Source organism: Callospermophilus lateralis, chromosome 17, assembly GCF_048772815.1.
Source record: "Callospermophilus lateralis isolate mCalLat2 chromosome 17, mCalLat2.hap1, whole genome shotgun sequence".
Lineage (NCBI taxonomy): Eukaryota > Metazoa > Chordata > Mammalia > Rodentia > Sciuridae > Callospermophilus > Callospermophilus lateralis.
In genome coordinates, this window is record NC_135321.1 from 23,866,744 (window position 1) to 23,893,109 (window position 26,366).

A 26,366-nucleotide genomic window follows, 5' to 3' on the forward strand; every position below is an offset into this window, starting at 1 on the left:
AAAAAAAGACTCATTATATACAAATAAGGCTTCAAGCCAAATGTATAAATACACAATCCACTGAGGATTCGGTCCCCAACTCTCCCCTTCCTGGAAACAGAAGTCAGAAGTAACTGGGACACAGGCCAATAATACAAGTTTCACTTTGGCTAGAAAGCAGTTGCAGAAGTACACAGTGGATGGAGAGCACACTCTGAATTAAGGCTTTACTGGTTATGTCTTCAGAAGTTTGGCATTCAACAGTGACACAACTTTGGCACAGTGCAAATTAAAACAGTGTCCTTTAAAAAAAAAAATCTATGTACAAAGAAAATTGCTGTCCCACCCCCACCTGATAGCACACCTCCTCCCAAATAATTCTCACCCATAAAAAACCCAACCTCTTGGCACAGGTTTCTCCTGGTTATATATTAATAAAAGAGTTTGGGATTTTATGGATGGCTCCAGAAGGACTCCATGTTTGTCACATCTGGGGCATATTGGCAGGAACTGGCTATAGATAGCTTCATGAAGTTTTGGAGATGAGAACTTTGCCTCCAGGAAATCTGGATCCTTGGCCCAGCTCCACCACAAGCTTGGTGTATAATCCCAGGCATGTGGCTGAATCTCAGTAAGCCCTGATTTTATAAAATAAGGTTAATAGCTGCCTGCTCACCTTGCTCCAGGTGACGCACATGCAAATCGTTTGAACAGTATAAAAGGGTTGCTCATGGATCATGTTTCTTCATTCAAATCAAGATCCAGAACTGAAGGCTTTTCCAAGTTCAATAGCAGAAATGCATTGGTGTGAAAGCAAGATATTTCAAGAAGGAAAGCACTGTGTTAACTCTTAGCTCTGCTGACAGGGGATACTTTCTGTAGCACGGGGTTGATTCATTTTTTACTTTTTGCTGTCCTGGGAATCTAACCCAGAGCCTTATATGTGCTAGGCAAGCACTCGACATGCATCCTCAGCCCCAGGTTTCTGTGTAAACAGTATGTAGAGCATATGTAACATCTAATAGATCCCAACCCTGTCTAGCAATTGACCATGTGGTCCCTGTGTGTATGATAAACAGCTAGTGATTGAATTTGTCACCCTTAGAGGAAATGGCACCTGTTAACTAAAAAGAAATAGAAAGGAACCACTTAAAGCCTCAGTCCCCAACTCTTACATCTTGGAGCCCACCCCATTCCCCTCCTGTCTTTCACCACATGGAATCCCATGGATCACTAAACTGGAAGGAATTCTAGAAAACACCAGCCCCATGAGCTTCCAAAGAGAAAGGTTGAGTAACAAGTCTACTGCCACAAGCTAATTGAGTGCCCAGTAAGCACTTGTTCAATCAAGAGATGAACCATGGAAACAGGAGAGAGCGGATGATGTGTGCCTCAGAGGGTGAGCAAGGAGCTGGACGGAAGCTCTAAGATCAACCAGTATTGACCAGTGCAGCCCGTGGGAACTCCCACGGCAGGGCCTCAGCCCCAGGCGAGATCTAAGGTTCCCTCTTTGGGCCAGTGAGGTAAGAGAACTGCCATCCTGTCATGAGTCCGCTCTGGAGGAAAAAACCTCTCACTAAGTCCCAAGTCAGGCCAAGCACAGCCACTGCCCAGCCAGCCTTCTGGGGTCAGGCAAAGCCTGGGTTCACCCAGCCACTGGGAGATTGCTGGGTGCGCACGAGGGCCCCAGGCATTCTGCTGCTCCCACACAGGTCTGGCCTTGGCTCCCAGGGGCATCAATGGAGGTTTGGAGTTAGACTTCATCTAGAGCGGCAACTGGTGTTCAGCAGAGCAGTCTCCTCATACAGGAAGTGGCAACCCTCACAGGCAACAGAGGTGGGCCCAGGGGCTCCAAGGTCAAGTCCAAGAGGAGTCCTTCACTGGGTGGGAACTCCGCAGTAACTTTGCTCCATGTGCACGGACAGCTGGATGGCGGGTTGGTTTACGTGCTGGCAACACGTCCAGGCACCCTCAGACCAGCTCCACGGTTGGACTGAAAAGAATCATGCAAGTCCAGTGTTCGTTAGCTCACTCACCAGCACCTGGCAGCCCTGGACAGGGCTGTGCACTGACCCAGCTTCTGACACCCCTGGGCAACTATTTTGCTCAATTTCCTTTCTGAGAAGCAGACAAGATCCTGACGGCTTCTTTCTCCTTCCTGCCCCCAAAAGCCACAGCTTCACTCTGAGAAATACCCGAGGGGAGACTCTCTGGGACCTTAGTTGCGTATATCACAACCCATGCGTTCACATGTTTAGCACAGCAGGTGAACCCAAGCCCACACAAATAGGAGAACTATCAAAGTGCCCTCTTTGCCTCTGTCTAGGAACATAAGAAACTGTAATATGGCAACAAAGAGGCAAGGCTGAGTCAAAAGGCCCCGATTCTAGTTTCAGCTACAGGAATGTGAACCACTCTGAACCTCTGTCTTTTAATCAGTGAGCAGGTGTACGGTGTCCATGTCAAGAGGAAGAATATTGACAGTGTTGCATATGTCTAGGGATGCCACAACTTCCTAGTGTTCATTTATTCCTTGAGATCCTCCTGTTTCCTGTTCCTTGCAGGGGAGAGGAAAGGGCAACTTATTTTCTAAAAGAAGTCAGGAAGGCAGGTCATGGCAATTTTAACCTTTAGAAGTTCTGGAGCAGAGAAGAATAACATATTTTAACCCTCATCATAAAAATAGCAGTCTTCTCAGTGTGGCCAATGAACAAGGCTGTTCAGGGGATCCATGAAGTTAATATATGAGGAAGCATTTTGAAAGGTATAAATTTGAACATAAACATAAAGAATTAAGATTATAATTATAATGGAAAATCATATGAGCCCACACTAGATGGAGTCCCTTAATTATAGAGGCAGTCATTAGACCCCACACATCCAGTGATCACTGAGCCTGAGGTCCTGTTGATGCTCCTAAACTGGAGACAGAGCAGCTGGAGATGCAGCCCAGCCTTCAGGACTGGCAGACAGTTAATCACAGGGGACCCCCCAAGTATGCTTGATAATTGGTATCCAGACCAAGATGAGGTGATTCGTCTGAGCAGATAGAACCTTTGCGCTCAAGAGCACAAACTTTAGAGCAGAAGGACCTGCTCCAAGTCCTCCGTGTGCCATTACCGGCTGGGGAAGCTTAAGAGAGTGATTTCATCTCCCTGAGCCTCGGTCTCCTCATCTGCTCCCAGGGAGAGCAACACCTGCCTTTTGGGGTTGATGATAAAAGCAAATGATTATGTAAGTCTCTGGATGCTGAGTGAGCATGTGCTAAGTGCTCAATGTATGCATGAACACATGGTCTCCCCTCGTTCTCAGCAAGCATTTAGGCTCAGAAGGCATGTGGCTGGTTTCCCTGGAGAAGTCCTCTGCCTCACACCTTGACCTGGGCCTTCCTCAGCCTGAAATCGTGGGATTCCAGGATAGCACAGTGGGACACTGAAGCCAAACAAGCTGTCCACTGACTCAGCTCCACAAATGAGCATTCCTGTTTCTCAGAGGGGTGAATCAGGCCCACTAATATCTACCCACACCAAACTGGGTTCCAGAAAACCTAAAAAGCGAAATATGCTTTGTGCTTCTCCTCTCCCTCCCAGGCTGCTCCCACTCCAACCTGATTCCAGAAGAAGCTCCGAAGACTGGGTCTTCCCATAGCCCTGGTCACTACAGAGGAGATTTCAATCTAAAATGAGGGGCATGGACACCAACCCCAGGGAATTAGCAACTGAAGAAACCTGATCCCAACAGGGCCACAGGCAATGAGCATCTTCAAGGGGAGGCAGACCAAGAGGCAGAGGGACATTCGCACTACCTGACAACCTATGTTTTTCACTTATTTATCATCTACGTCCTTCCAGCAGGAGGTTGGCTTCATAAGGAAGGGGTTCTTGTTGGTTTGCTCATTCATGGCCCAAGTGCCCCGGTCCATGCCCAGCAGGTACAGGTGATCAGAACACAGAGAAAGTCCTGGTTACCTGGTTTCATTTTTCATTCTCCAGCCATCCCGACACTTGTGAAACCAGAGCTCTTGGCCAGGGGATATGCTGGTGTTCTCAGGGTCTTCAGTGCAAAATGTCAGCCTAAAAAAAAAGTAGAAAAAAGAAACCACTGACATGGCCAAAGCTCTAAGGGGATGCAGACCATACCCTCTGGATTCCAGGCAGTTAGAGGTGGGAAAGGGAAGTTTTCATCACGCCGTGCCAATGCCAGAGCCTTCAGAACGGCCATGGCCACGGCGACTGCTGGACTCCAAACTGTGTCTTTGTTCAAAGGCTTCTAGGATCCAGCTTCACATCTTCTCCCCTACCTACCCCAAATCCTGCCTGCGGTCAAGGCCATTGCCTCTTGGAAGCCCCCATGAACCTAATCCTCTCTGGACCTCTCAACTTAGTAAAAAGGCATATTCTTATCTAGATGTTGTTTTTACAATTGTCATTACTTCTTATGATGTGCAGTTAAAAGTGAATGTGTCGTTTTATTTTACAGTATTCTACACTGCCTGAAACTGCTGTTGGTTCCTATATCTACAGTCAACTTCTCCACTAGACTGTGAACTCCTTAGGTGGAAGAATTCCAGGTGCCTCTAAGACAGCGCTCCAAAAATACACATTGGCAAGAGTAACCGGAAGCCAGCTACAAGTCAAAGTGCACAATTCAGCAAATAGGCAGCCAAGATCCACAAGAAACGACCAGGGGCCTCGTAACTATTTCATGATAACCTAAGGCTATCCATGTAGCCTCCCTGGTGTTTGACCAGCATGACTGCATAATCAAAAATGTGTGAGGAACTTGACCCTGATGTTGAGGCAGGACAAGAACCCCATTCAGAATGGCTTAAAAACTTTTCCCAGGAATCCCTAAGGATGGCCTGCATCACTCACAGTCTGGAAATGCAAATGAACACATTAGGGAACCCATGAGAATGGCAAGAATGTCCCACCAAAATGGTGGTGAGAAGGAGGGAAAAGGAGAACTATTACTATGTGACCAAGATTGATAACTCGTTCAACCACTTTGGACAGAGAATAATAATAGCTGATTATATTGGAGGCTGCATATATGAGAACTCAGCAATTCCACTTTTTAGTAAACTGGCCACAAAGAAGCCCCACACAAAGGTGCAAAGAAAATGCACCCCAAGAAATTCATCTCAGCACTATTTGTAATTACAAAAAAAAAAAAAAGGTAAAAGTTTAAGTATTCAGTGTTTGTACAATGATGACTTATAAGAATTAAATCTCAATGTATTGGATTAATTTCATAGACAATGTTTCAATGAAAAAAGCAACTTATAGAGCTGGGATATAGCTCAGTGGCAGAGCATTTGCCTAGCCATATATTGTTTAAGGATATAAACAAAAATACTAATGGCATAAAATATGAAGTAAGGAAACACTACCATTAGTTAGTGTTGAAACATTGTTTATATTTGGTTTGAAAGAAGGGGAGGAATGAGACTAGGAAAGAACACAATGGGACTTCAACTGTATCTATAATGTCTTACTTTTAAAACCTTCTATCTGAAACCAATAAGGAAAACTGCTTATATTTGTTAAATCTCAATGGGGATTAAATGGGTGATTATTATATGTGAAATAGTTTGTAAAAGTAATCATCTTTCTGCTACCACACCCACAGACATAGGCTGTACTTAGAAGAGCCTAGAGAAGTTTAAAAAAAAAAAAAAAAAAAAAAAGACACAGATTATCTGATTCACTGGCTTGGCACTAACAGTCTCCCCCATCTGAGCCCCCAGACCAGAAGTGCCCAGAGGAAGGATCCAAAGCTCCAATTCAGCCCATCTGCTGCTATGCTGGGATGCAGGTGGATGGACGCAAACAAGACGTGGGAAGAATTGTAATGAAGAAAATGCCAGGAGAGGGACCGAGAGGGTGGAAGCTGCTCCCTCCCACCCTGAGGCTGGCAGTGACCACTGCAGAGGTTGGGGGGAAGGACGTGGTTAAGAAAACCCTCCTCTCTTGACAAAGGTCTCCCAGGCTCTGCTGGCTTTGAGCCCTCTTCCACTTCTATTTAGATGGAAGCCTGCTCAGAGAGTTGGGGCACAGTATCAGAAGTTGACATATAAAGGTCTGGGTCTTTCATGCAAGGCTCAGGGTTCCAAAAAGTGGAGAAGTGCCAGCTGGCATGGCACAGAGGACTCTTTGTTCCTTGAAGGTTGAACTCTCGCCCTACATCCCCCACTCAGACCCTCTGGAGAAGAGAGAGCATCATGCTCTGAAAACAAGGTGCTGGGGGAAACCAGGTCCTCTCACACAGACCCCCTCAGTGGGACATGCTGTTCAGTTAGCCCTGCAGTGAACAGATTGACAAGGCAGACCCCTGAAGACCCCTGCCCAGAGGAACCCTCCTTCCTCCAGGCTGACACTAGGCTTGGAAAACAGAAAAAGAGCTGAATTCCAGCCCCTCATTCCTAGTCCTCCCAGCCAAGAGCCTGTGATCAGAGCATAAGATCTGAGCCTTCTGCTCACCACTTACATGGGGCAGAAGAAGGGGCAGGAGTACTTACTTCCGCTGGGTTTCCCCAGACTTGACTCGGATGCGCCGGATATGCAGCTCCCACTTGGTGTTGCTGGGTTGAGACAGGTAGCTACGGAGCTCCTTCCACAGGTTGTACCAGGACTGTGACGTCCCCTCCCAGGTGAGTTTGATCTTCAAGAGGTCACCCAGGTCCTCCTCGGTGTAGACCAGAAAAGTGTTGGTGGCATTCAGCCCGATCTGCTCCACTCTACAAAGTGAGAGAGAAGCTTGTGTCACTCCCTGCCACCTGAAAAACTGCCTCACTGTGCCAGGTGACACAGTGGCAGCACCTCCCCCACAAGGACTGGAGAGAAGCAGAAGTAAAGTCCCTCCCACCGGACCAAGGTGAAAGCTCAGCTGTGTTCCACATTGACAGGGAAAGAGCAGGTCCACAGCATCTGATTTCTTATTAAAATCATTTCTATGTGTGATGTAACAAAATGCATTCCACTGTAATGTATAACTAATTAGAACAAATTTTTAAAATTAAAAATAAATATCTGAGCATCTCTCTGTTCATGCTACTACTTCGTGGGAAGATGGGACCAAGAAAGCAGCAATGAGAAGGCACAGGAAGTCACATCCCCACACAACACTGTGCTATTCCTCTCTGCTCATGAGTCTCCCTCTCAGCTCCTAGCCCTCCTAGCCCCTTCCTGCTTGTCCCTTTCATTGAACACTCAGTGTGGCTTGCCCTGGTCCAGCTGTGTGTCAGTGTGTACGCATATAGACCCTGACCCCTGAGCAGTGAGTTACTTTGATGATGTTCCTTCACAAGCTCAACATTACTTTGCAGGGCACGTTGTCCCTGTGGGTCCTCAACAAATACAAACAGACAGTCATGTGCCCCTCCCACAGCTCATCATTTAAAAGGTACAGAAATGACGTTCACCACGTTCCAGATTCCCTAAAGCCTCAGGTGTCAGGCGTTGCCTGAAATGAAACAGCAGTTCTGCCCAGCTGATCCAGCACTTTCTCACGCCCCTTGATTCATCATAGGAGGTTCCCTCCCAGAGAGTCAGGGTTAGTGGAGAGAACACCACAGGGAAAGTGGACTGGGGATGGCTAGAACCAGCCAGCTCCTTCCCCAGGCAATCCAACGTCACTCCTGCACTTGTTCAAAAGCTCCCTTCCCCTCTCAGTGTGAGCCAGCTTGTTCTGTATCTTGAGCCAAAGTTGCAAAAGGAAACTCAGGACTTACATTTCCAAAGGCAGAATCTGAGAGTCTGCATTGGTGCCATAGAGGGTAACATAAAAGGTGGGCTCGATCTCTCCTCTGTTCTTGTAACTGAAGATGTGGATTTTCATCTGGTAATGGTAAACTGTAGAGACAGCAAATCAAAGATGCTGGTGAGCCTTGCTTGTCATCTCAGGTACCCTCACCCACACCAACTCACCCAGCACCCTGGATTTTAGGGATTAACATCCTTTTAGTGCAATCTGGCCTCCAGCCTCCCTTTAGTCTTATTCCGTCCAAAGACATAAGAAGAGGTCACCACTAAGGAAGAGCCCTGAATTTAGGGATTAGAAGATGTTTCGGGGATTTAGGCCTAGATATCTTCTAACTGTGTGACCCTGGACTAAGGATTAAGGTATTAACCTCTCTGAGCCTCATATGCAACTTTCTCATGTGTAGAACAATACCCACAAAACACTATAGTTCTATAGCACTCTATAAAAATCATTTGTAATCCTCCGTTCATCCTAGTTCAGCTTTGTTGCAATCAAAGAGAAATCAAATATGAAATGGCTTTGAAAAGTTTAATGCAAGACAGAAATTTCAGATATTGATATTATGATCAGTGTTATTCACAGCACAAAAGGACTTCTCACCATTAATTTTTGAAGAATAATTTTCTTAGGACATGCCCAATAGGATCTGATTTGCAATAATTTGATATAACGGTGCTGGCCACCACTCTTGGGAAACAAAATATTAAGGAGGAAAAAGTCAAATGCAGTGGTGCACACCTATAATCCCAGCAAATGGAAAAGAAACCTTAAAGAATGCCTTTTCATTAGTTTCATGAGAAGGAAGGCATAACAGAAGAAAAAGAAGTAAATGGAGCCAGGTGCAGTGGTGCACGCCTGTAATCCCAGGGGCTCAGGAGGCTGAGGCAGGAGGATCATGAGTTCAAAGCCAGCCTCAGCAAAAGCAAGGCACTAAGCAATTCAGTGAGATCCTGTCTCTAAATAAAATACAAAAAAAGAGCTGGGATTGTGGCTCAGTGGTTAAGTTCCCCATTTTCAATCCCTGATACCAAAAAAAGAGAGAGAGAGAGAGAGAGAGAGAGAGAGAGAAAGACAGACTAAGGGCCACTTCGGGGCCCGAAGATTACCTCTGAAGGGCATGCCTGCCCGTGTTTTTAGGTACATTTTGCTGTTCCTCTTGTTTCGCATTTTCTTAGCATTATAACCAATGCTATTGCAACGATTTTTCCGGCAGCTGAGACAGATCCCCTTTTTGAAGCGGTTGGAGTCTGTGCACTGGAAAGCGAAGCTCGGCTTGTCCTGATTCACCAGGGAATCCACAAAGAGGTGTACCGCTCGCTCGTGCTCACATTTCATCACCTCCGTGATGGCTGGGGGAAAAAGACAGACCATGCAGGACAGGCCACTTCTTCATGGTGACCCACTCCGTCTATAATCACTATACACCTTATCAGTGAGAGCTATGTTTATTGAGTTTATTAGTCTTTTCATTTGTGTAATTCTTTTTTAATTAATTAATTTATTTTTTATTCCAATTTGTTATATGTTCACTTGTGTAATTCTTAATACGGGCCCAGTGATGTGCTAGGCTCCTATGAAGATATGAAAGTATCGAAGACTGTTCTGAACTCCTAACCATTCACTCCCTTGGTAAGAATACAGCACCAATAAGACAGAGAGAAATAAAGAGAGTTCATATAATAAGTGCTAAATACAGTAATGCAGACCAGCTGAGGGGTGGGAGTCACTAAATGCTACCAGAGTTGTATGGTCACAAAACTCAGGAAGGGCATCAAATGTACACATCATCTAGTCCAGGGATCAGCAAAATATGGCTGGCCAGCTGGCTGGTCTTGTAATTAAAGTTTTATTGGAACATAACCCCACTTGATGGTGTGTATTATTTGATCTTAGTCAAAAGGTGAAGATGTATGTATTTTCTATGGATGTTTCTGTGCTACTACCACAGTGAATTAGTTGAAACAGAAACCGTATGGCCTACAAGGCTACAAATATTTACTAGTCAACCTTTAAGAAAATGTCCACACCATTCAACTACAGATTATAATTCAAAGGCCCATATGCAGGACATAGTGGTGTACACCTGTAATCTCAGCAGCTCATGAGGCTGAGGCAAGAGGATCAAGAACTTGAGGCCAGTTTCAGCAACTTAATGAGGCCCTAAACAACTTAGTGAGACCCTGTCTCAAGATAGAAAGGGCTGGGGATGTGGCTCAGTGGTAAAGCATCCCTCCGTTCAGTCCACAGGACCAAAAAAAAAAAAGCCCATAAATGTAAGATAATAATTTGCTCAGGTTCATACAGACAATTGGTTGCAAAGTTAAGAGTATAATTTGAATTTTCTGGTCTATAATATCATTGTTCTTTGCAACCAGAGGCTAAAGTTAACAGTAATTGGCCGAAATAATTCCTGTAATCTTAAGAAAAATCTGGCAATGCTACCTCAGCACCTTCATCACTGTCACCACTAATTTAAGAAATGCCATCATCCCAAAGCTGGGGCAGAGGCTTTCAGCCACTCAGGGCTACTTAGACATTAACCACAGTGGGAGCAGGGAACAGCCTTAAGACCAAGTGAGAGAGTGGGACCTCCAAAGCACAATGTCTCAGAGTGCAGACAGCCAAATGGAGTCAAGGCTTGGGAAATGCTGCCAGCATCCAGGGCAGTGAGAGTATGGGAATCCCAAAGAGTGATCGGTCACTGGGCCACACAGAAGTTTCAGCAGCAAATTGACTTCAGCCCAAGTCTGCTGAAAATAGTTTCAGGCATTCTGAGGATAAATTGTAAGTGAACAAGAAAAACTTCTTGGTTTGGCTTCTTTAAAATGTTACCAAAGCTTAAAGTATAGTGTAGCCACACTACAGAATATCATACAGCCTAAAAAAATTAAGATTAATAAGTATACTTTCTCTGATGTTGCAAAGTGTTCATCATATATTACAACAGACCAAAGAAAGTTGCAGAACAAAGTGATTTGGGAAAAATTAGAAGAACATACATAAATTTGCAAAGAAAACAGCCTGAAACAACACACACAAAAACATCCATGCTGGCCACCCTTGAAGAGAAAACATAAGAAGGCAGTGGGGGGGGTTATATTTTTTGCTTAATGCTATTCTATATTGCTTGATTTTTTTCCAATAAACATGTGTGTGTTACTTTTGTCATAAAAAGAAATTAATCAATAACACCTGTGGCCTGGAAACACAAGAAAGCAGATGGATGCTATTAATAGGCACACAGTAGGACTCAAAACCTTAAACACAACACTGGGGCCACTGTGGGAGGAGGTGAGAATAATAAAATGACTTGTGTGGGAGCACTGATAGCTCTGGCTGATTTAGAAGGAGTTTGGATAAACTGAGTCAAACACAAAGCAGAAGATAAGACACTCACTTCCATATGCAATTGATCCCAAGACATCATTGAATCCACAGCCCGGCTGAAAGTCACCCCCGTTGGGGTAGATGTCAATGTGGCCCACAGGCATCTGAATCCCAATGCTCAAGCCAAAGGTTCCTGTGTGAGTGTGCAGAACATCCACAAAGTCCGCATCATCAGGGGAGAGCCTCTTGTTGATGTCCACCCCTTCAAACAAGGGCCCAGCAGGATCCAGACCTGCAGCAGGAGAAGCCAAGAGAGATGATGTCAGGTGCACCATGTCAACAAGGCCTGAGTTTGAGCAGAATTCCACTGTGCGGAAGGAAGGTGCCCTCTGCACCATGAATCCCGACATGGAAGCAGAGAATAAAATCAGGAACCCGTTTTCATATGCAGTTGACCCAAGACATTGCCATGGAGATTCCATCCTGTGAATGGAGAGCTGACACTGCCTTCTGAAGCCTCCTTGTGACCTGATGCCTTAGCAGAACCAGGAGACTAGCTACAAGGTCCACACAGCCACCAGCTCTGAGGAACCATGGGTGTCAGAACTAGAGCACTTCTAGAAAGAACCTGGGCTGTCTCAGTCTCGGCCGTTCAGTCCAGTCATCTGCCACTGAGCCTTCCATGGCCCTAATTTCAGCAGAATTTTTACAAAACAACTAAGTGACTACATCCTTCTGGAAGATTCAGTCTCTCTCAACTGAGCTATTTATATTTGGACTTACTTTTCCTTTAGTTATGAGTCAGGCCCAGGGATGGGATGGTCAGAAAGGGGATACCTTCAATACCCCTAAAACACTTAGGATGGAATCCATAAACCACACCTCCAGAATTCCTCTGTTTAGCAGCCACAATGAGAAAACCTTTTTGCCTCCAAACTGTCTATATTGAGTCAGCAAGAAGCCCTACATAGGGCCCTGGTCCTCACATCTGAGAAAGCACCAGAGGACTAGGGAGCTTGTTAAAAATTTGGAGTGTACCATGTAGCTATAAGATTTAAAAAAAAAAAAAAAAAAACTAACCCTCTGGAAGAATGGGCAAGTAAATAGTTATCTGTAGTTATCTGTATGTATCTTCCTCTGTATGAGGAAGGAAACTTGTAATAGTAAGAGAATTTATACCATCTTTTAATTCTGGAATTATGTGAATGTAAAACCATACAAAAGAAGGAGGAGGAGGAGGAGGAGGAGGAGGAGGAGGAGGAGGAGGAGGAGAACTTGCAAAGCATAAAAAGCAGATTTCCTACTCCCTGACTTCTAGAGATTTTAACAGGTAGGTCTGGCACAAAATCCAGAAATATGGTCTGTAGACCAGTTATTGAAAAACATCCCTGTGTTTCAGTATTATCTATGAAGTAGAACCTGAATGCCTTTATTCATACTGTTCATGTGAGATCTTAAGAGATTAAGCACTTGTCGAAAATAGCTACATTTATGAAGTACAAGTAATTATGTGAACGGGATTCATCCTTACCAGAAAGGCTCTTTGCCCTACAGACACACAGAGAGAACCTGGAGAAAGTTAAGACATGTGAGGTGCAGCAGAGAAAAGGCTCTGATCAGTCTAGAACAGTGTTTTGCCCTCTGAGTGATTTTGCCCCCCAGGGGACATTCGATAATGTCTGGGGACATTCTTGTTTGTCATCATTGTAAGAAGGAAAATTACTAGCATCTAGTTGGGACAGGCCAGGGATCAGCTAAACATCCTACAATGCACAAGACAATGCCCCAGCACACAACAAAGCCCTGGCTGGCCTCACCTGTCAACAGTGTCTCGGCTATCTAGAAGCTCCAAGGCCAGGAGGAGATGTGGCCAAGAATTCTGCCCTGAAAGGAGGAGATGGGTAACAGAACCAGATTCATCAGACCCCAGGACAAAGAACCAGGGAGCACACCGGGAAGCTTGAGAGTGTCATCTCAGGATAAACAAAATGCAAAGATGTCTAGAGTGAGCAGACGACTTGTAGGACTCACTACTCATGAGAACTAGTTGAGGCTGAAAATAAAGAACTTCCAGAAGAAGTTTAGATGATTTAATATTTGACCAAGGCAGAAAGGAAGCCCAGGATGTTTAGGGGCTCATCTCTAACCCAAAACCCAAAAGAAAGATGGCTACAAAAGCAGGGTTCTTCCAGAATAGACCACAATGACCCATTTTAGAGACAGCAAGGATCACAGTGCTGACATAAGGGGCCTCTTCCTGCCTCTTACCATGTGCAGTAGTGGGAAAGGGAAAAGAGAGAGAGTGAGAGAGAGAGAGAGAGAGAGAGAGAAAACATTCTGCTTTGCAACCAATATAAGAGAGGTTCTTTGCTTGGTGTGAACAAAGGTCCCCACCAGACAGGCAGTGCCATGGAAACCAAGCTGCGGTGGAGGAATGCAGGCAGCTGACAGGGCCCCACAGGCCAGCCAGCAGGCAGGCGGGGCCTTCACCTACCCAGACTGGGCCGGCCTCCCTGCTTGGAACTGTCTCTGACACACAATTATGGCCCACAGACTTGGGGTGGAGATAGTGATACAATCTACTTTTTAAACTAGTAATGGGAGGAAGAACTTACATCCTCCAAAAAAAAAAAGCGGGGGGGGGGGGGGGGGGGGCGGGGGGAGATAGAGGACCTCACATCTTCCGATCAGTTGTAGATTCCTCCAAAACAGCACATGGAAAGTAAGCACACACACACAGGAAATGCCTGGGGGCTGTGCATTCTGGCCTAGCAGGGTTGAGCTGCTGTTCTTCAACAGCTATCTTATCTCTACCTCCAGAAGAAAGGCAGGATCTGGAATCTGGCAGCCTGGGTTTGAATCCGAGTTCTGCTACTCTTAGGGTATTGGGCCTGTTATTTTATCACTGAGTCCCACGGTACCCATTTGTAAAATGTGCAGGGCTGCTATGTAATTTAGAGAGAGCAGGAGGTACCTCACCACTCACCTGGCAAGTGATTACGTTAGAGTACTTGACATCAGGCAGCATCAGTACTTGACATCAGCCTAGAGCCCACCCCGAGTGAACGTTTCATTCATATTTCTTACATTAAGCCCTCTACTAGCTGAGGGGAGAGATGGGGAGACAGCCTCCTCCATCAGACATGCACAGCAGTGTAAAGCAATGAAGTGCTGCTGGGCGACTTGATAGGGGCTGGAATAATGGGCTATGCTCAGGACACCCAACTCCACACAGCACTGATTAGCATTCTGTAGGCTCCCTGGCCAGCCACAGCGAGAAGCCCTCTCAACAACTGCCACCCAAACAAGTTGGGGGGAGAACCGGAAAGCCCCTCATGATAGCCTCATCTCATTTCAGGTTTAAAAGCAGGGAAAGACCAGATCTGCAGTTTGTCCCTGTTGCCAATGACACTCTGGGCCTTGACTCTGAGGGGGGCGGAGTGCTGCAGAGTGAATCCAGAGGGTCTATCCCTAGAACGTATCACCTCTGGTTCAGGTAGAACCCAGAGTGGCCTCAGGTAGAGCTGTTCTGCACCCGCAGTGGGTTAATGAGCAGCCAGGAGTGGCCACACTCCCACAGTTCACTTTGGACAGCTCAAGCCCCACCTTCTTAGAAATAAAAAATAAAGCTACCAAGCTATGCTAAATGGAGTCATGGGATCGAAATGAATGTCTTTTTAGATGATTTATATCTGTGAATGTATTAGACTTACACCCAGAGACGGTAATGGAGACAGTCCAATGAAGCCTCACAAATATATTTTTTAAAAAACTACTCTACCAGCTTATTGCCAAAATCTCAAATCCCGTCTTTACTAAATCATTCTTTATCTAAGAGTCCTGTTTGGTTTGGTTTTCTTTCTTTTCTTTTCTTTCTTTTTCCTTCTTTCTTTCTTCCTCCATGTTTTCCCATTCATAACACCCACCAGGCGCAGGGCCTGGGCTGAGGCGGACATGGGATAGGCTTGCTCTGCCTCCCCTTTTTCTATGTGGTCAGAGTTAGAACAGCACCTGTGGTAAGCATCAATCAGGAGGGCCTAAATCCTGTTTTAAAATAAAAACACTAATAGGGGAAAAAAATTGACCCATCTTTTCTTCTAGGATATCAGCTGCTATGGTCTGTAACTTGATCCCAAAACACATATATGTTAATGGTATTTGGAAGGAAGGCCTTTGGGAAGTAATTAGGCTTAGATTAGATGAGGACATCAGTGGTTTTCTAAAAGAGAGAATCAAGCTGGCACAATTGTTCTGACTGGCTATGGGATGTCCTCCACCATGTTATCATGCAGTAGCAAGGCCCTCCCAGACGCCAGAAGCTAAATAAACTTCTACACTTTAAAAATTACCCAGTCTGTGCTCCTCAGTTACACCAATGAAAAAAGAGTCTAAAAGGGCATTCTTGGTACTTGCAGGTGAGGGAGAAGCTAGGTACAAATACAGGTAAAAGTATGTTGAAAGGAGGGGAGAGTCAGGGCAACAAATTTACCACTAATTTTAGTGTGAAGGAACTTCTAGGGCCCAAAGATGGAAAAGAATCTTTCACACTTTTCACAATCATTAAACGATTCTCACAGTGGAAGTTCGCTGAGACTCAATTTTCCAGATAGTAAGCTCAATTTTCAATTGACCAACTGGTATCAATGTCAGAAAAGTCTCTAATTATCAAGAGCCTGATGGTTAGCATATTTATTAATAATAGTAACTTGTTTAAAATTATTCATTTTAAATAAGTAACTATTATTAATAAATATGCTAACCAATAGGCTATTGATGGATGAAAGAGAAATCAGAGGCTGAATATAAACTAGAATATCATTTCTTCTTTTCTCTTGAATCCCTGGAGTATCATGGGTGGAGATCTGAAAAGAACACCCAGAAGCCTAGAGGACGGGTCACCATCCGGCTTCCGCTCCTTAGTTCTCAGCCATTTGCCCCTGGGTAAGTTGCCTGACCTCTGACCATTTCTGCACCTATTAGACTAGACCAGTGGTTTCCAAACTATGTTCCCCAGAGTTCAGAGACCCTGAGGTTCCCCCAGGAAGGCTCACAAGGCTAACACCAATCACATATTCCTGCCAGCTTCAATCCGAATATCCCCCTCTATCATCTCATGTATTGGGGCCCTGCAAAGTTCAATTTGTAAAAGGGTTTCTGTGACTGAAAAGAACATCTGGAAAGTTCTAGATTGGGTATTCGCCAAGTTTCTTCCAAAGCAAGCCTCATTGGGGAGCACTCTGGTTCAGAACACCCATGTTAGAGAGTGGCAAAGGGAGCTCAGGGGTCACAGGTGGTGGTGGAAGCAGGGCTTACCTGTGATTCTGCCCACTGTTCCTTTCACAAAGTTGCCAGCGTACCCAGCCACATGGGCTCCGAGGCTATAGCCAATCAAGTGAACATTTCTTAGAGAAAAATCATCCTTCTCCTGCAGGAAGTCACCAAAGAGTGTGAGATGAAAAATGTGATCCTGAGCCCCCAATTTCACCCACCTTCAACAAGTGCTTCAGGATGGAGGAGGGGCCCTGGGCACAGAGACTCCCCAGGGCATCAGTGGCATTGCTGAACATGCAACACACACGACTCACAGCCAAGGACGGGGAGGTCACAAGGACTTGGTGGCACTTCAAATGCCGAAGGGGCAGAGCAGAGGATGTGACTATAGGCTCCATACCTGACCCTTCCCCTAAATGTTCCCTACATGTTTTCTATTCTATTTGGCAGTATGAGGGGGCAGGGAGAGAGAACAGTATGGATGAAGGTCAAAGCCACCATACTCATTAGAAACTGACATGCCAGCCACAGCCCGCAGCGGATTGTTCTCTGCTTGCCCTCATAAGGCCTTGACCTCCACCCGGGCCCAGGAGCTGCGGGATCCCCACTGCAAGCCCACATGTGAAGTCAGAGTTGTAACATGATTCCTTTCCAGAGTACTCAACTGTGAGGGAGTGAGGAGATAGGGAACTGACCCCATGGCTCAGTGACCCAACTCTCTCAAACAGTTGTGGCAGAGCAGAGTTGGACTGCTCAAGAATCTTGCCCAGAATTCTAGAGTTCCAGAAAAGCCAGGCTGGAATTGCCCAGATTCTAGAGTCACTTTGCCAATGTACCCCTGTCTCTCCTGCCCTGGTTAAGTCCACTGATCTCAAGCAAATCATTAACCTATAAAAAGTAAACACAGGACCTCAGGATCTGTTTTCCAGACTAAATATTTTTAATGAGGTATTAGGCGGCATTTGTTTGAACAAACCTCCTTCCCACCCTAAGCACAGCCATGCTTCAGAGGCAAGAGCAGACTTCAAAAGTTATTTGAAATTACAAACCTGACTGGCTCCTGGCCATTCCCAATAAACCAAGAGTATCAGCTTCTAAGATCAGCAAGTAACTAGCCATAAGGCAAATTTTCTTACAACAAATAAAATCACAGGAAAAAATCTAGAGATCTATCAATAATTAAAAGGCTCTCTGAAAGTTCAGGCTTTCAAATATTTCAAATATTACTGAATTCAGCAAAAGTTTTAATGTCTATTTTTTTATTGCTTTGTTTTCATTTTATTTTTTATTTTTGGTGTAGTTTGTTGTTTGTTTTGTATAGGGATTACATTGAAGGGCACTTTACCACTGAGCTACATTTCCAGCCCTTTTTATTTTATTTTTTATTTTTTTTTTTTTTATCTCGAGACAGGGTCTCATTAAGTTGCCCAGGCTGGCCTCAAATGTGCAATGCTCCCGCCTTAGCCTCCCTTGTAAGTGAGATTACAGGCATGTGCCACCCTGCCTAGCTAATCCCAGTGCATTTGATCAGAATCTGGAAATTCATGGTAAAGTATGGCCTGTATTTCCTAAGGCCATTCAGATTTAAGATCCTGCTGGGGAGAGGTAATGACTGCTTTCATTCTTTCATTCCCGGTTACCTGCAGCCAGTCGAGCATCCTTGCCACACTGTGACCCACCATCCTTGTGTTATTGACAGCATCTCTGTAAAGCTGGTGAGCCAGGGGCAGCCAGTCAACTACCACTACATTGGCGTCTTTCTCTCTCATCTGCAGGGCTGACACGAGTTTGTACAGCCAGTTTGCAAGCATGCCACTCGTCTGCAAAGAAAATGGGGAACTTATTTTTATATATTCTTCTCCTGGGCTTCGAAACTCCCTATGAATACAGCATTCCATTGCTGACCCTCTCCCCATCCGACTTTAGAGCCTTCACACTTACTGCTTAGGAACTAAACATCTGCATATGAGTACAGCCAATCAGAGGCAGAATTGCTACATGGGCGTTTTCTTTCATTGATTTTTACATCCCCAGATTTTCCTATCAAAACTTTCATAGGTGGTGTCCTATGTAGCTGCCCCACTGTGGGTTGGTGGTGTTACAAGCATGAAGTCCCTGTCACAGGCAAGTGGCCTGCTCCATCCTTCAAAGACAGCCCGGAAGGGTTGCCTTGGAGAATTAGCTACTCCCTTAGAGATGCAGGGAGATGCTGCCTCCTAGGCAAACACAGAGTTAACAAATGACCCCTTCCCACAACCTATCTCTGCCATCTCTTTTGACCCCAAAGTAGTGAAAATCCATCCCTGGAATTCCAAATTAGAATCCAGAACACATTTTCCCACAGAAACCAAGTTATAAATGGTGACTGAACCCTATCTACAAGTACATTATCAAATAAATAGATTTTCTGTGCCTAGCCTGGGAACCCAAGCACAATTTACAATCTTGCTTCTATGGGAAACGGCTGTTCCAAGTTCCAAACACACTATAAAAGAACTTTCTGGAATGCACTCTATTTGTAAGTCACAGGCAGTTTGTATTTGCATTTTGACAGGAAAGACTTAAAAAGGTTCAAACACATGATTTCAATCGAAGGCTGCAGGATGAAGACAGACGGACAAGCCTTTAATCAACCCTTTCTTCACATTAGGTAGGTAGACACCAACCCTTCCTGCCCTTGACCCCATCGCAACTGTTGGTGATAGACCTAAACACCCAAAAAGAATGTTAACAGATATGAATTTCTTATCATTAAGTGGAAGAATGTCCCCTCGCAATTAGCCCAGGCAGAAACCTGCTCACTTAATAGTGCCATTTTCCTATAGACTGTCATTACATGAATGAATAAACCCCTCGCTGGCCAAGAGTTTCTGAAGCTGAGCGTCAAAGCCCTTTTTTGTTGAGGTTTGTCATGGGCCTTTCAATGGGAATTGCTCAGCTAGGGCACATAAAGAGCCCCAATGCCTTTAAACGGGCCCATCTCTCTGCAAATACAAGGGCGCCATGCCAAAGGCAGCCAGCCAGCCAGGCCAGCTGGCCCTCACAGACTCTGAGCTAGTCAAGTTGCTTCAGTTCAGCTCAGCTCTTACGGCAGGACGGCCCCCTCCAGGCAGTGGTTGACCAATGTAATTAAGTGCAATTAGAGGGTCCTTCAGAGCCAGTGGAGCTGGGCTGCTGCCCTCAGGAGACCCACTTTCTGAAAGCCTGTTGTGTGCCAGCACTAAATACCGCCCTGCTGGAGTCCTCATTGCCCCCTCAGCAAAGTGCCCATTACATTCTTCACAGCTGTCTGAAATACAAGCAGCCCACAAGGAAAGAGGGGGAGAGGGTTTAGAATTGGGAAGCACCAGTATTCTTTTTAATTGACCAAAACAAAAGGAACCAAATCTGTGTAAAACCACAGAGCTCCCTCCTCAGGCTCACCGTCCATCCGTGAATGATGAAAAAGGTTTTGGCTGTCACGTTGAAGCCACAGTCTTCTAAAGACTGGTTGTGGCCCAGGGAAAGATAGCATCCTTCATGCTCTGGGTCCTTAGAGGTGCGAAGGTTAAAACTCACGGACGGTTTGGACACAGCTTGGACCTTCCTGGATTCGTGAAGTTCACCTGGGGAGAAAGAATAGTATAGATGCTTCTGGTGGCTTGGGTAGTGAGAAAGCTAGGATCTGATTCTAATTCCATCTTGAGCAAATTACTTAAGCCATTTGGGTTTCACCCTTCAAGAGAATTGTGAAGATAAAGGGACCTCTCATCTATATGCAATCAGTATTAATTAGTCACTGTCATTAATTACTTTGCTCTAAATAAATGGGTGCCTCTGCTTTTCTCTAGTCTTGCCTACTGAAATAACTTCTTCTTTCCCTCAAGTTCTACTTTTAAAGCATGACTCCTCAATTCTTTTCCTGAAATGCTTAGGTCCAGTTAAGGTTCAGAACTCAGAAATTTGTGTATTTAAGGAAAGCATTATAGAACATATACCATTTACCATATAACACTACCAGTGGGGTCTGGGGAATCCCTCATGAATCAAAGACACTGATATTTCTGCAGAAAAATATAGGAGTGCTCACATTTAATGGCAGAAATAAACATTATAAGTAGCCTTCTGCCTTCTCAGGTCAGGCTTTCCTGCCAAAGGAGTTCAGATCAGGTAAGGCTAGGTTTTGCTGACAAACAAGTTCCCAACAATTTTTCCCCTTTTGAGAGATATTGGATTTTGCAATTAGAGTTCAGAGGCTATTGACCAGTGGTACAGTGGGCTTTTCCCTGTGTTCCCAATTCTATTCCAGCACTTACTTCAAAGACCTCATGCATCCTCAGAGCCCTGTGCAGTACCAACAGGCACCAGGCATTCAGCTTGTTGGTTACATAAAGGATTGAAGCTGCACCCCTCCAGCTGCACTGCTTGCACACAGTGCCCCATAGGCAATGGCCCTGCTCCCCAAAGTGCAGCCTGCTTCACTGATGGTCCCTGTATAGGTAGTCACTGTCACCCCAACACTATTCCCAATGATCATTAATGGACCCCCACCAACACTCTTTCAGTCATCCTGGTAAGCATCACTTGCTAACTACTTAGGAGATCAACTCTCCTGTCATCTACAATCGGGGAAATACTAAATGAGCACCCAGGAGCTTAATTTATTGCAGAGTTAAGAAGCAAAAGAAGCTGGGCGTGGTAGCACATGCCTCTAATACCAGCTACTTGGGAGACTGAGGCAGAAGGATCACAAGTTCAAACCCAGCCTTGACAGCTTAGCAAAACTCCATCTCAAAATAAAATAAAAAAGGCTGGGGATGTAGCTCAGTGGTAGAGCACTCCCTTAACATGTACATGTCCCTGTGTTTAATCCCAGTTACCCACCCACCCCCAAAATAAAAAGAGGGAAGCAAAAGAAATTATGGAAAAAGATATTATAGTTGAAGGGGTGGTGGATGTTAAATTGGGGCAAAGGAACAGAAGGTGGAAAGAAATATACCAGATGAAAGGGGGATAATGTTCTGTAAAATATAGCACATGAGCAGAACCCAGGCTATCATGAAAGTCATGAACAAAAGCTCCAACTGGCAGAAATTTCAACCCTGGACATAGTTTGACAGCTCCCCAACTTCCACCTGGATAGCCACTCACACAGAGAACAGATGGGAAGCCTAGAAGAAAAGAGGTCTACTGTCCCCTGAGACAGACTTACAGATAAGCACATGAATTGATAAAAAAAAAAAAAAAAAAAAAAAAAAAAAAAAAAAAGTTCACCTTGGTTTCTGGCTCGATCTGTGACCCCACAATACTCTATCTTCATTCCTGCTACTTTGGGCCAGGGTCACTTCAGTCTGTGGGACTTTATGACTGTTCTTCACCCTGGTGTCCTTGTGGCTCATTCTCTCACCTCCTTCAGCTCCTTTGCTCAAGGATCAATCAAGTTCTGGGTAACGCCTTCCCTGAGCACAAATTAAAATCTCACCACCTTCCACCAGCAGCACTCCATAACTTCCCCCTCTACTTCCTTTTCTTCCATAACCCTAAGCACCATGTATATATTTTCATAAATGCACCATCTGTTTTCCCACCAATGACATGGAAGCTCCACTAGGACAGGGACTATAATCCTGTTGTCTTTTTTGCTGTCATCTCTGCTTCTGAAAGAGTTCCTGGCACTAAGCAGGAAAGCAACAAATAGTTTTCGAATGAATGGCATGGCCTCCAAATCATCAAAAGTCAGAATATAGGACCTGGAAGGAACTTCAGCGTTTCTCAGGAGACAAACTAGAGAGAGTCATGCTTCTAGTTAGCACTAGAGTTGGAAACCTGTTAGGCAAAGCAAACCTTCCCCATTCATTTCCATTAACAGCCCCCATGCACATATAAACCAACTCGGACCTCTGCAGACAAGTGGATGAAATGATGGGGCTGGGTTTTGGGATTTCCCGGCCTTTCTCTACTTAACTAGATGATAGTACTGGCTCCAAGTAACCCTACCCTCACTCCACCAGGCACACTGCCTCCAGTGGAACAGACTTCCATACAGAACTCAAAAGGAAGAAAAGCTAGAGTCTAGGAGGAGGCCTGGGAAGAGTGGGGAAAGAAAGAGCTTTGGGGAGGAAGAGGCTGACAATCTGGAGGAGCCAGGACGCCAGGCAGCCTCTCAACCCAAGCCACCCTGCAAGCACTAATCAAACCAAAGCCAGCTCCCCTGCCACCTTCACTTTCAAAACCCTGGACCAAGGTTAAAAGGAGGAGCGCTGGAAGGCAGAGCTCTTTCCAACAACTTTTTTTTGCCTCTCAACCCTCCAGCTTCAAAGACAGGAAAAGGTTTTAGAACTGACCACGGGCAACGGGGTGGCTGGACAGCACCGATTAAGGGACTCATACAATGGAAGCAGGCGGGATGAGATAGGGCAAGACAGACAACACCCTGCCCGCCTGTTGCCTCCTCTTGACTTGCCAGGGGATGCCCTCATTAGAAGCGCTGAAGGACAAGTGGCTCCAGGTTGATGAGGAAGATGGACAGCGCTGTGGGGAAGCAAGGAGGATTTCGGAGGAACAAGGAGGAACCAAAGAAGGGCCGGCAAGACAGAGAGGACCCAGCACAGAAAAGAAGTGGGGAGTGGGTAATAAACATAGATGCACGTTACCTTCCAGCCGTCCCTCGGGACCAAAGGGTGTGGGGCTTCCCGCCGCAAAGCAACAATAGACGCTCCAGAAACAGAGTAAAGAAACCGAGTTCTTCATCCTTCCCCGCCACGCCCCCTCCCCTGAAACAGGGATTTCAAACAAAACAAAACACCACCACCTCCCGAGCCAGTAAGACCAAAAGTGGGCACCCTTCTCTCGGTCAGATTGATGGGCTAGAGAGAGCTGGAGGAGAAGGTGGAGATTGAAAACCTGGCTGCCCTGACGGCGGGGCGGTGGGAGGGAAGGGCGAGGAGGGGCTTGCGGCAGAAGCCGACCTGCGCTCGCTCTGAGCTGCCGGGAAGCCTGCGCTAGCCACTGTCACACCGAGAGCTCGTAGCGAGGTAGTTTTTTAAAGTATTGAAGTCATCTGACCCATCGCCAGATGGTTATTTGCATAATTTATTCCCAAATCTGGGTTCTGATTGGTCACGCCTTCGGTGACGCCCAAACCGAGACTCCCCAAAGTTTGAATGAAAGCGCCCGCACACCCACCGCGTGGACACTGGCACAAGTGGCCTTGCTTCCGCGGCCGCTCCACAGGCTGCGGCGACTCCCGCCACCTCCGCTTCCCTGTAGTGTCTCTCGCAGACCCGTAGATCCTCCACTAGCCCTTCCGCCCCCGCCCCCCCCCACCCGAGGGGCACATTCCCCGGAAACAGTGCGGGCTCTGGGAACGCGATCCCAGGCGAACTAACAGAGAGTCCGGATTGGGGGGAAGCCACCTTTTCCTCCCCTCCAGCCCGGAGAGTGCTGCAACAGGTGCAAACGTCGTGATTGGACTATAACCCCGCAGAGCTGGGGGACTGTGGGCTGTGACCCAGGCTTCAAAGTCACACAAAACCTGCTCAGAGAACCTGGTTCCACCACTAGCTGCAAAACTCCGCCAGACGCCCAATTTCTCCAAGGCCATCCTGTCGTCCTCAGTACGCGGGTGGTAACCGTTCCTGCCACTTCGGGATTTGGGGAAATTGATTTAACGTTGGAAAGGCTTAGTGCGGCACCGGGTAGGCGCTCTCCTACACAGGGTGGAGGAGTAGAAGGATAGAAGGCGACCCTCCCCAAAGGGAAGAGTGAGCCTAACTTGATGGAGAAGGTCTTAGACGCGTGGCCCAGCCTCCGCTGCGCGCGGTAATTACCTGGTGAGTGGAATTAGACACTTTCGTCCTCTCTTTCCTCCATCATTTGCCCCCTCTTATCCTTCCCTTTTAACTGGGATCCCAAAGATGGAGGAATGAAATGGACATCCTTACCCCAGCTATATGTATGGCTGCACATATGGTGCGACGCTACATCCTGCACCACGAGAGAAATGAAAAGTTGTGTCGCAATTGTGTATAATGAATCAAAGTGCATTTTGCTATTATACAGACCTAATTAAAATTAATTAATTATTTATTTTTAAAAAGTGGCGAGCGCCTGAGACTTCGGCCTGAAGTCTGCGTCTGGAGCTTGGGACCTTGGCGGAGCCACCGCGTCTCGAAACCTGGGAGGACCCTGACCGCCGGGGAGCTGGAACGCACCAGCGCATTTTCTGCGCACAACGTCCAGACTCCTTCCAACCGGGGACAGCTGGCTCTGCAAGGCGGCACCCTTGACCGAGAGTAACCCTGCAGTCCGGAGGAACCAGTCCCGCCCCTGCCAAAGGAGAAGAACCCCCGCAGCAGCCCCTTCCGTGGTGTCGACGCTCCAGTTAGAGAGACGACAGTTTGAGGAAAACGATCCGGAGCAAGCAGGTCCTGTTCTGGCCTATCCTAGTTATTTTGTTACTCCAGCTGTCATCCGAGCACGCTTTGTCCCTCCTGTGTGCTATCATCCATTAACAGGAGGCAAGCTGGCTGTGTTTTGTTTTAAATATAAAACTCAATACTCTATATGGGATGGTTAGTCATCCCCAGACTTGTCACTCCCATCCCCCGCCCGCCCTCGCTCTCCATTGACAAACTATGCAGACACAGATCAAGTGTTAACTCCATTGTACAGATGCGAAAACCGGCACCGGGACAGGCTGCTCATTTGAAGGATCCCTCTTTTCTGCTCTAGGTTTGATTTGGCCAGTTGACCTCTAAATATGAGCCGCTGGCAGCCTTATCTCCATCTCCTTAATGGTTGAGGCAGGTGGTAAACTATGATTAAAAAATTCTTGCCCATAGAGATGGTGCACCCGTGTAGTTCTGGCGGCTCAGGAGGCTGAGGCAGGAGGATCACAAATTCAGGGCCAGTCTTAGTAACACAGCAAGACCCTGTCTCAAAAATAAAAATAAATAAACAGGACTGAGGATGTAGCTCAGTAGTAAAGCACCTCTGGGTTCAATCCCCAGCAAACAAAATAAATAAATATAAAAAATTAAAAATCCTCCTTAGCCCAGCAAGCTCAGCTACTCTGGGGATGAGGCAGGGTTGGTAGAGCCCAAAAGTTCAGAGCAGCCTAGGCAACATAGTAAGACACCTTATCCAGGAAAAAAGGAAAATCCCCTTTCCTGTTGAGTTGTTCATAGCCATTGTCCCAATAATATTAATTGGACAATATGGAGGGTGTGTCTTGGAGACCTTTGTCACAAGTGAGATATTCTGGGAGAGGTGGGTATTGCTACAAAAATTGATTATCCTGTCTGAGGGAAAAAACAAGATCAACAAATCAATGCCCATTTTTTAACTTCCCAGGCTATGAAACCAGTTGTTTTATTGCTGGTTGGTTAGAGTGCCCCCCTGTGTCTCCATATTAAAATATCATGTAAGAAATTCCAAAGGACAATGAAATTTTAATAGTAGCAAATATATATCATCAACTCCTGTTCTCTATACTTCCCAGAAAACCCACAAGGAGATCTAGGAGCCTTCTACATGAAGGAATTTTCAACTGAGGAGTCTTGGTGGAAACTTCAGTTGTGTTTTAGCCAGAATTGCAAGGTCAGGACTATCATGGTAAGAACTCTAGTCACTTCCTTTTGGCAACCCATCTTCTAAAAGGCTCTTCCTATGTTCCGGCTGTGAATCTCCCTTGTATGGAAAGAGCCCACTTTGCACTACAGAAGCTAAAAACCAAACCCTCACCTCCCCAGCCTCCCTTCCTGGTTCCCAGTTTAAACTCAGGCAATAGCCAGCAGCCAGGTCGGCTCCTCTGGCTCAATAGTTTGGGGGCACTGCTCTCTGCTTCAGTGAGTCCTCCAAACCTGGGTCTTCTGTCCTGCAAAATGCCACCCAATATTTTATTAATGAGTTCATCTTTAGCATTAACTCTCCAGAAACCACTTGTATAGCTTAAAACTAAAAAAAAAAACTGACTTAATCATCAGATGTTTATTGAGCAGCCATCCAGAAGAAACACTGGATTTGAATGCCCCAAGGCATTTGTT

The 26,366-nt window shown here is 45.9% G+C and overlaps 1 protein-coding gene and 1 non-coding gene across 4 annotated transcripts; both read right to left on the minus strand.

The window, feature by feature from the left end:
- Positions 1-4: 4 nt before the first annotated feature.
- On the minus strand, positions 5-23,316 carry Lipg (lipase G, endothelial type). 3 transcript variants are annotated; one of them, XM_076836944.2, is made up of 11 exons: positions 22,665-22,682; positions 21,595-21,779; positions 19,765-19,946; positions 17,982-18,161; positions 16,384-16,495; positions 11,141-11,362; positions 8,850-9,092; positions 7,712-7,832; positions 6,500-6,718; positions 3,948-4,052; positions 5-1,972 (listed from the first exon to the last, which is right to left on the minus strand). In XM_076836944.2, the coding sequence occupies exons 2-11, from the start codon at positions 21,638-21,640 to the stop codon at positions 1,951-1,953; spliced, it is 1,452 nt and encodes a 483-aa protein (XP_076693059.1). In that variant the 5' UTR covers positions 21,641-21,779; positions 22,665-22,682; the 3' UTR covers positions 5-1,950. The 3 variants fall into 3 exon arrangements, with proteins under 3 accessions (XP_076693059.1, XP_076693058.1, XP_076693060.1); XM_076836943.2 differs by lacking the exons at positions 21,595-21,779; positions 22,665-22,682 and adding an exon at positions 22,974-23,316; XM_076836945.2 differs by lacking the exon at positions 22,665-22,682 and having other exon boundaries at positions 21,595-21,796.
- Positions 14,970-15,107, minus strand: LOC143383069 (small nucleolar RNA SNORA51). Its single transcript, XR_013089111.2, has one exon. It is a non-coding gene; the product is annotated as a small nucleolar RNA SNORA51 (small nucleolar RNA).
- Positions 23,317-26,366: the final 3,050 nt, after the last annotated feature.

Coding starts and splice junctions, on each gene's coding strand:
- Lipg (XM_076836943.2), bottom strand. CDS start 23,070: ATGAAGAACTCGGTTTCTTTACTCTGTTTCTGGAGCGTCTATTGTTGC. Junction 18,162..19,764: donor TCATCATTCACGGATGGACG/GTGAGCCTGAGG, acceptor TTTTCTTTGCAG/ACGAGTGGCATGCTTGCAAA. Junction 9,093..11,140: donor GGGATCAATTGCATATGGAA/GTGAGTGTCTTA, acceptor TTTTTCCCCCAG/CCATCACGGAGGTGATGAAA.